General features: G+C 33.4%; 1 protein-coding gene across 1 annotated transcript; it reads left to right on the top strand.

Annotated features, from left to right (window-relative positions):
- The first annotated feature begins 475 nt into the window (after positions 1–475).
- On the top strand, positions 476–11,015 carry LOC108756211. Its single transcript, XM_018499833.1, has 6 exons — positions 476–757; positions 2,320–2,469; positions 7,376–7,536; positions 8,969–9,071; positions 9,247–9,803; positions 10,409–11,015. Exons 1-6 carry the CDS (start codon positions 514–516, stop codon positions 10,625–10,627), a joined length of 1,434 nt encoding a protein of 477 aa, XP_018355335.1. The 5' UTR covers positions 476–513; the 3' UTR covers positions 10,628–11,015.
- The last annotated feature ends 43 nt before the right edge of the window (positions 11,016–11,058 follow it).

Here is an 11,058-nt window from a genome sequence, read left to right as displayed (position 1 = left end):
AAATAAAACGATCAAAATTAAATTAAAAGATAATTCCTTCGTTCCAATTTATCGAACGTACTATATCATTTATGTTTATTTCTGCTTATTAAGTTTATTTCGTTACCGCTTTTTTATTATTAGAATTAGATTCTTCTTTTCTTCCTTTTTTAAAAAATCTATTATAAGAAGGGATATTATAAGAAGATTTATATTAAAAAACCTATACATAATTTCAAAATATTATATGAAATATGATCAAAGCACATTTATTGATAACTGTCATGACACGTATCCTTCGTCATCTCAATGGAAATCAACCTACATACGAAAACGTATACGGAACTCATGCGGGGATATTGTAACCGGTGGCAGGAGAGGCCCTGAGATGCGTGGGCCTGACACATTCGCGTGGTCCCATTGACGGTCAGTCGGCGGCCTCGATCTTCACTGTTAGCGTGGATGTGTTCTTACGACTTTGCGCTATCATCAGGAATGCGTTTTCGCAAGTACCGGTAATCCTAAGGCGCGATTATGCTATCACGCTACTATGGGATATTTATCTTGTGTACCGCCACGGTAGCCGGAGAATCGTTTCCGCCGGTGGGGAGATGGTGTTCTATCTGGTTCACGTTAAGTAGCGTTAGCGTGTTACTCACCTTACCGGAGATCACACACCAATGGTCACTTTTAGGATTGAATCTCTGGTCGAATCATGCAGCGGATAAGCCGACGTCTAACGAGCTCTTTGAACGTGACGCGACTCGATTTTCCAGGGGTGAGTACATTGCGAACGTTATAATATTACATAAACGAAGTGAAGAAATTGAAAAGAGGAATATCCATACACGGAAAGAACGATTTTGATGAAATATCTAAAAATTTAGCAATACCGAGAAAAAAAATTGTTTTTGTTTGACTAAATCAATTGCTTATTTGATTAAATTAATATAAATATTAATTTATCTTTGATCTTTTTTATTTCTTTCGGAAAATATATAATATGTTTTAATTAAATACATAAATACATATATTCTTTTCATCGGAAGAAAAAAAGACGAACTGAATCAATTTAGTGAACATTTTTTTCTCAATGCAAATAAAGATCTAAAAATAATTTTTTTGGATTATCAAAATATGTAACACTCTCTTAACCGTCGATGGCAAAACATTCTAGCAACCACTTAGTGTTTTATATAATTACTTTTATAATCCAAATCAAATTATTTTTGGATCTAGCTAAATTTTTGGATACTTCAGCAAATCTTTCTTTTATTTCCTTGTATAGTTCTCGATAACGTATTTTAATAATTCAAAACCAAAATACCATCATCACGATGACGATCGTATATATATTTTAAACATTGTAAACTAACGTTGACACTGACATTGTCTTCCTCTTTTAAGTTGAAGAAAATTGAAGATTTTGTAAAGAAAATTGTATATCTTTTGCATTCGGTATTCTTAGCTTACCATCGCGTTTATTTTCTGAATTGAGAGAGACGTAAATGAAAGAATAAACCCTTTTTCTTGCAACGTGCATGCAATTTTAAGAATTTTGTGAAAGTACTTTTTTAAATGTATTTTCTGCGTATTAAATGATACATACGATGATAAATTATATAATACGATTCACAATAAATAATTGTGCAAATGCTATTTATTAATTTTTAATGATATTTTTACCATTGAATTACTTGTTTCTTTTTTTCATCAATCAAACGTGTCGCTTTTTATTTTTAAAAAATATATAATTGATTAATTCGCAGCACTTGAATTAATTATTTAAAAAATGGAGTAAAAATTAATAAAACAGCGGAGTTAAATTTTTATTGAAGGCTTCTTGGAGAGGTCCTCTTTCGAACGTAAAACGTAAAGCAATGGTACTTAAATACAAAAATATAAAAAGACGCTAAGCAAATCATGCGGATTGCAAATAATTCTACATTGAAGAATTGTACTAAATTTTAATAAATCATTTTTTTAAATAATACTAATTAAATATTTACCAAATATATAGATATATTTATATAGTACAAGAACCATTAATTTAATTAATTATTTTTATTGAGTAAATATTTATTTACTCAGTGTGAGTAAATGTTTAGTTGGTACGATATTCAAATAAATATTTATTAAAATTTAGTACATTTTTCTCAGTATATTATGTCCTATACGTTTTATAAATTTGTATCTGTAGATTCTCATCAAATTCCTCAAGTAATCAATTTATTTATTACCTACATTTATTTACATTTCAGAAAGTGACGTTATTTAACGGTTAGAACGGACGCGGGAATTTTTCCCAGTTTATTTGACTCGTTTCGCGTTTATTCGCAGTGCTGAACTTCTTTCCCGTTCCGGTCGAGGAAGAGTGCCTGTCCGAGGACAAACGACGTCAGGGAATATGCATGAACACATATGAGTGCCGTATTCAGCGCGGGCAATCTCACGGATCGTGTGCGCTCGGTTTTGGCGTGTGCTGCATATGTGAGTATACCTATCATTCGTACGTGAATATAACTTGTCATGCGCATCATCTTAAAGCGATATCGTGAAACCTATCTGGAGGACTTACAGAAGCGCCAATTCATTCTGGTTGCAACAAAAATGATCTCTCTGGCATCGTATTCTATCCTAAATATTTCTAATTCCTAATGAAATTACTAATTCCTAAAGATATTATGTGTCATTTTTATATCCTTATTTTTTTAGAGGAATTTTTTATTTCAGGTATGCAATTATAAACAATAATCCGTTTAGGTAATTCAAAATTATTTACATAAAAATGCGATGTATTAATGTATTGCAGAAAGATGACAATTATATTTTATTTTTAATTTATTTAAATAAAAAAATGAAATTATAAATAATTTCTTCTAGATAATTTTAAGACAATATTGTTTTTAAACAAAATAATTTAAGGTATAGGAACGATATGGTATATATTCAAATTTTTATTTATAATGTAAATCTTTATTTCTTAGCATACAAGCAATAATTTTTCAAATCTTTTGTCTGACAATTTTCGAGTAATTAATGTCAAGACGCTCCATTGACACCGATATATGTATAATAGCAAAAATGTTATACTTGAAAAAAAATAAAAATTTAATTGTTTAGATTTAAATGTTAAACATAAAACTATTTCAATGTTAAAATTAAAAGTGCATATATATATATATATATATATATATATATATATATATATATATATATACATACGTATATACTTTCTTTTTTTAAATTAAATAGTAAAAAGAAGGCAATAGGCAATAGCGCTGATACATCAAGTCAATGCTTAAAATTACAAAATCTGGACAGCATTCATCTGACAAGATTAAATGTCCGTTTTATATAAAATATAAACATATATAAAAAGGGAGATGTTTTAAAATCTTACGTCCTAATCTTGCTATACATCGACATAAATTATTTTATGCCTGTTTCCTCCAACGTACATTAACTTCAATCTCGATTTAATTTATTCTTCATTTTTATATATATTTTTGTTCATTTAAATAACTGACTGATCAGATTTCCTATCTTACGTCATTATTTCTTTTATGCGACATTGCTGTTTAACATTGTCCCAAAATAAAGCGGAAAATATACTTCTGGTTAGGAGTCGTACATTATTTTTAGCGTCTAAAATTGTATCTGTGCAACCGCGATTTTCTTATTCGCTTTGTCGATTTGATGCCGAATCGATCAGCGCTTTTCTGCTAAGTTTAACGGTATCACGATAGCTGGGTGTAACTCCGAGACGATCTCAAGCAGCACGTTCTCCTCGATAGCGTGAAAGGGAGCACTCGAAGAAGGAAAGAAAAAAAGGAGGAACGGTACGCTTACCTCGTGAGTTCGCACGAGGAAGAACTTGAAGGCCAGGTTATACAGTTACTTAATTGCCTTTCGGTGCGAACACAAGTGTTGTACTATACGAGTTCCACTGTCTCCTTATAATATCTTGTTTACATTGCTCTTAACAATTCGCAAATATCGTGACCGAGCATATTCTTCTTCGTTCTTTAAAAATCTACATTACAAATATGCAGTTTCATGTGTAATTGAACTGTGAGATTTGTAAGCGCGTTATATCGTAAAATTTTACATTTTATGGACAGGTGCGACATTAATACATATTTATCCTTCTAGCAATAAATTTTCCGCAGAATTTAAACTCAACTTTATATTCCCACAAAATCCATTCAAATTTGCTGAAAGATAGATATCAACGGTGTACATCTCCAATTCTAAAATTTACTTCATTAAACGTTTAAAATTTGCAACGTTAAACTTAACAACTTCAGTAGTTGGCCGCTGTATTAAATTCTCATTAATTAGGGAAGGCACCGACTTGAAATTCGTTAAGTAATGCACCATTTATATACATTAACGATGATTAGATGGCAAACCGTGTAGACTTCTAGCGAAAGGTAAATTTAGTACAGATTTTACTTATTTCTAAAAAATTTAATATCGATTTCATTTCCTCGAAAAAAAATCTCCTCGGATTAAGATTCTATTATGCAGCTAACGATGTTAATTTTCTTTATGAGGAGGTAAGATAATTTAAATGAAGCTAAAATAGAAGTTTTGTAGCATTATTTTTAGGTGTACATCTTGATGATGATTAAACTTTTATTATAACGAACATCCTCATTTCATGCCGCTACTTAAAATTTAAGTCTCATGTAGCGCGGAAAAGTTTTTATACGCTAGCCTGAAACCGTTCCATTGTCCGTCTCCGTTTTATAAAGTTTCGTCCAATCGCTCCTTGTTGCTTTTTATTCGGTCTGCATCCATTCGCTTTTTCCGCCACGGTACATGCTATTGCACAGTCGAAAACAGGGCCATACCGTACATACGGATTCTTGACCGATTTCGCGAATACAACTTTTTGCCATATTCCGTATATCCGCTGCATCTTGAAAGTCTGAGTTTTACTTATATCGGCCTATCGCCGGATGCCGTCATCCTGCAGAAATAATTTAATATCGCAAAATTTAATGTGTTACGGAAGAAAGATGATGCATATGCACTTCGAGCAGATTTACGAGAGCTATAACACGAACAAATAAATTTCTAATGCTCTCATGGTCAAAAGACATGAACGTGACCTTTAGATATAAATAGCTCATCGCAGTTTTACGGGATTAAAACGGTAATTATGTAATAAGCGGCGGACAACAGTATAAAAAAGAATATATATATATATGTATACTCTTTTAGGTACTGATATTTTCTGACTTGTAACATTTCTGTCGAAGAAGTCTTTCAATCTACGTGATTTATTAGAGCGCTCTCAGGACTTACTATCTGTCTACGTTTTCGTTTCATTGAGATATTTAGAGTCGGTTGTTGCTTGGATAAACAATGTTGATTTATCTAATGGATAAAAGAGAGCTAGAAAAAGAAAGAAAATGAGAGCACGGAGTGAATAAGCTAATATTTATCAAAAGGTGGGGATAAACTGGTCTTCATCTTTAATGTATAAATTAAATGTTGTCATATTTTATGTTAAAAATGTACATGCATGTTAAATTAAGGATGTATGTATTACATATTAAAGCATGACTAAAAATATAAAAATTTCATAAATTGTTGCCTCGGTTGTCTAAAGGCTTAGGACGTTCGCCCGGAAAGCAAGAGAGCCGGTTCGACTCCGGGCCGAGGTAATATTTTTTTAATAAGAATTAATTACTTACAGATTTTAATATGACACTCAACATTATTAAGATTGTCAAAGGTGCAAAAAAGCATGAAATTGTTAAATTGCTAGTCAATCGTGATATTACTGCGGTAGTTTAATAGATTATTTATGTAAAATTTGAGAACAATTCTTTTATTAGTTATTTAATTTTTTTGTTTGCTTTGATTCTTGTATAAAAGAGCATTTTGTAGTACTTATTTGCAAATTCGATAAGATCATAGATTGTAGCGTTATAAATTAAATCAAATTTTTTATATATATACTGATAAAACTATAATAAATATTAAAAATATTAAAAAATTTTATTTGATCCACTTGCATTCAAAAGTTATTTATTGCAGCAAATATGATTATTTCGCATTACTGCTTAAAGCCCTGATAAGCCAATTTATTGTTTTATTTTTTGAAATTGATTTCAATGTGTATTGATGATAAAAATTTTTTGGCTGATACTAGGTTTTTTAGCTGATTTTTTTAGCTGATATTGTATACAGTCAAAACCTCCTTAAAAATTGTAATACAAAGATGAAAAAAAATTAGTTGAAAATTTATCAAAGACTCTGCTATTAGAATTAAGAATATAAGATCAGAGATTCTGAGATATCGTGTTTATCCAATAAAATTCTATATTATATATGTGTATACATATGCGTATATAAATGTGTGCATACACAACACATCTTATATATAGATACGGTGTGTATGGTTCGCGAGCTTCAGATCAAAAGGTTACCTATCTTGTCTATTTTTTTGCTTTTTTATACTCTTTTTGTTGAATCGTTGAATGCATACTTCCTGCAACGCGACATCAGACGCTCATACATTTTTTATATTGCCCACCGAGTTGTTTCCTTGGACCACCAGAGGAAGTAAGATCTACATGCGAAGGCAGCGTTTCTTCTAACCGGCGGGCGTTGAATAGCGATTCTAAAACGGTCACTGAATGCCTGAATGAGAACTCGTTATCGAAGCCGGAGGCTGTTCGTGAGAATGTCGCACGCCCATAGTGGATACTTCACGAAAGTGTTAGAATGTCTGGCATTCGCATTTAATCCACATAGATGTGAATTTTAAACAGGAAATTTCGGCGAAAACCTAACAGGTTGTTGTTCTTGATCAATTAATAGTGACTGTGTCATAATTTCTTGCACTTGTACATCCATGTTTTTCCTCACGTAGATCAATCTACGTGAAAAATTAATGGATTTTGGAAAGACATTGCGGAAAAGAGCTATTTAAAGTGTAATAGTAGGGGAAGGAAATGAAGTATAAAAGTTTGTACTGAATATTCCTTAGAAAAGCCACTATAGAACTCAGGTGTCTGATTTCCCACTTAACTTTAGAAGGCTAAAAGCGCATTACTAGCTTGAGCTTTAAACGTTTGAGCATTAGTAGTCTGAGCTTTAAATGCGAGACAATTCATTATTCGTTCATCAATGTAATCTTTTATTAAGCATCGCTAATATTAATTTAACGAGTTTGACGATGAACGCTATTACTTCGCGTTCGGTCTTGTTTGAATCAGCTTAAATCCGGACGTAAAACTCTAAGGAATGGGCGCAAGGCCTTCATATCGTGGATTCTTATCCCAGTTAAATATTCCAAAGTGTATACAAAACGCCAACGTCCTACGGTCGGTACGAGTATTTTGTTAACTGTGTCAGTAATTAATACGGTTTACAGTCACGGCAAGCTGCGACAATGAGGTACAGAATAATTTGACCTACGTGACCAGTCCTGGTTTTCCCAACCTCATCGACCGACCTATGAACTGCTCAGTGCTTGTACGGAAGATCGATACGGAGGTCAGCCAGTTGAGGATCGACTTCGTCCATTTCAACATTGTAAGTCTCAGGAATGTCTTATTATTATAGTGTTATCTACTAGGAATAGGCTAGTTGCAACTGTCAATTCCCCGGAGTGCTGTTTAGTACATCTAATATTCCACGAGTTGTCGAGATAATGTCGACACTAATACGTGCGAAGAATGCATAATTTTTTTTTCAAACACAACTACGCCAACATTACTTTCTAGATATTGTTCGATATTAACAGCATTTGTGAAAATCTTCATCTATGCCGTTTTTCACCCAGAATGTTTAAAATTAGAACATAAGGCATCTTTAAAACATCATATATCCTAATTTTGAACATTATGCTACCTGGGTAGATATTACAGTTTAATTTGATTATGAATAAATTTGGAGAAAAAAATGAGTAAACGAGGAAAAAGGAAGAAGGGAGAGAAAGGAGGAAAAGGCAAAATATATAAGAATAAAGTAATTATGAAGAAAAATTGCGTGTTAGTTCTTATCTTACACAATTTCAGATGGCAAGTTGATGTTATTTATCGTCATTTTTGATGACAGTAGACATTATTTTTACATAAATGGCGACAAATGACATCAGCATATTTGAATATGTCGCATTTAACATAAATAAAACACACACACGTAATTCGTTTGAGTTAGCGATGTGTATATATGGAGTAATCGCAAAACCAGAAAAAGTATATGGAAAGAAAATTAAATTAAAGAATAGTTTTTTTTGTCAAAGCATCTAAAAATTTAGCTAGATAATACAGATCTAAAATATGATTTTGTTACACTATCAAAATTATGTGCGCTCAAGAGAGTTGCTAGAATGTCAAAACTTTTTGCAACATTGTTTATTATGAGAGTCCTATATAATTATTTTGCAAAATAATAAAAGAAATAGACTCACTATAGATTAAATCTATCATTGTGTGTCTATCGCTCAAACCATCAGTATCTCTGTGAGAAGTCTCGTTTTTCTATTTGTTATTCGAAAAATTTAATAACAATGTGGTTGCTTATGTACAACTTGTTTGACTTCATCAATCGACAATTTGATGATCAAGTTTCGACTAGTTTACGACATCCAATAGATTGACTCGTGTTAGAGCATTCTCTTTTTAATGCATTTTTTTTTTCGAATAATTTGCAATTTTAATTTTATCTGCGTTTTCAAGTTTATTGTATTGAAGAAGATCCGAATCGAGAAGGTTGAAACGTATATTCTAATAACACTTTTCTAATAAATAGTTTTGTTAATTTACACTCGAACATTCTGTGTTGGCGCACATCGGCATTATTTGTCGTGATATATTTTTTTTATTTTTTTATTTAATTATTTCGATATGATGAATTTTTCACAAAATTATTTTCAGATTTGAGTTTAGTTAAATTTTTAGATACTTGAGACAAATCGTTCTTTTCGTGTATGTAATATATGTAGAAGTAAAATCTGTTTTAGGGTCAGCCAAACGCCTTGACTGGCGTGTGCGACGGAGATGTCATGGTAATTAATAGTAACAAGACATCTTTCGAATTATGCGGATGGAACAGCGGGCAACACGGTGAGTACTGCTTGTACAATTTCTTACACAATCTTTATAATTCCAGCTTTTGTATAGCACCGCGATAATCCAATAGTGTTAAAATTCGATTTCTCTGGACGCTCTGGACATCACGCGCACGTGTACGTTTTTCGTGCAATTTAAATAGCACAGACTGCTTTATATCTCGACACAGTGTACGTGGACGTGGGCGAAGGCAACGAACCAATCACTTTAAACTTCCGGCTGCCAAGCGGACTGCAATCACGAATGTGGGAGATGCGGGTGGTGCAGCTGGGTTTCGAGCAACGTGCACCGGTCGGATGTCTCCAATACTTTCGCTCGCCCAACGGCACACTAAGGACATTTAATTATCTCCCGAACGGCAGATATCTCGCCGAACGCGATTACCTATTATGCGTACGTCAGGAAAGGGACATGTGCGGTATCTCTTATCAACCTTGCACGCCAGACTCTTTTCGGATAGGTCCTAATAGATCTCAAGATATGTCCAATACGACCAATAACACAATTCCCGCAATGATCGGTGCAAACAGCGGAAATGCCTCTACAGCTGTCAATCCAAACGTCACTTCTGTAAACGGTTCCGGTATGGACATTGTCGAGGGATCGGGAGCAGGATTATCTGAACAGGAAATGGCTTTTATCTCCAACATGAATTCGGTACCTTTCTTCGGAAGACGGTGCAGAGATAGGATACTTATTCCTTGCGATTTCGAGGAATTTATTACAGTACGTTATGTTTAATAAATATTTCCTTTATTATACTCAAATAGCACGTATGTCCAAAATTGGGGCATTTTATGTTCCGATTTTTAAATATGTGCTGTCTAAGTAATTATTATGTAAAAAAGTCTAGTAATACCTAGTAATGTATATGAATCGTATTTATAAATGTTTATTTGTACCATTTCAAATTTATTATTCCAAAAATTTTCAATTTGGACTTATGTGATAATTTGGAAACTGAAATTTTAGTACAAGAGGGTTAACCCTTAATACACGCGATTGATGTTCTGCGTATTTCCCTCTTTGAAATATGGGAACATTTCACTAAATAATGGTCTTTATTTTTTCCTTTCTTTTTTAACACGCATCTTTGTGAATACTTTTTAACGACGTTAAAGTATGTAAGAATTATTTAATAATTTCTGTATACTTATACAAAAGTGACGAAAATCAAGCCGGGTCACGAACAACCCGTCGTATTTAGCAAAGGACCGGAATATCGTCGTGTGTACGAAGGGTTAATTACAGTAACTTTGGCGCACTTTGTAAGAAAACGGAAGTGATATCTCGTTTAAGTTATAGTTCAGCTGTGCAAATGTCTGTTTTAGCCGGGAAACAACATGGCAGGTATCTGTAATTTGGAGCGTTGCGGCAGTTCATTGTGCAGCCGAAACGAACTCGACACAGAAGGTAATTGCCGAGTCGAGACTTGGACTACTCCCTTTCGTATAAGGGTAGCGTTTGGTCCGGGTATCAACATGGACGGCACATTGGAAGACAATGCCGGCATGTGCCTCACGTACCAACAGTTAGCTTGTGTAGCTTGAGCGTTATAATTATCCCGCTCTTCGTAAGGCGCATAAAGCGTAATGCAGAACGCTGGACGACCTATAAATGCGGAGACAACTGTCGAACAGAAGAAGGAAGCGTCATCGACTGCATCTGTACTGTCTGCAACACTGTTTCTGTAGCATTGTCAAGCGACGTCGTTGTCGCTTTCGCAGCGCAAATATAGGAAATATTTTCGAACGGAATAAAGAAAATTTTGCTTGCGGGGATTTTGCTCGTCCGGCTTAGACTAATGGACGTCGAGATTACGGGACGGGAATTATGGGATTGAGGTCGAAGTATTGTGCTGTATAATTAATACCGCAAAAAAGTCAAAGAGTCAAATAGTTTTTATTTACAAATGAACTAGCTTAAATCGTAAACGCAGCGCACAACTCTCGATATAGTGATATATGTATATATGTATATA

Source organism: Trachymyrmex septentrionalis, unplaced genomic scaffold (genome assembly GCF_001594115.1).
Source record: "Trachymyrmex septentrionalis isolate Tsep2-gDNA-1 unplaced genomic scaffold, Tsep1.0 scaffold97, whole genome shotgun sequence".
Classification (NCBI taxonomy): Eukaryota; Metazoa; Arthropoda; class Insecta; order Hymenoptera; family Formicidae; genus Trachymyrmex; species Trachymyrmex septentrionalis.
Note: the sequence above shows the minus strand (reverse complement) of the source record. Positions and strands in the feature narration are given on the sequence as shown.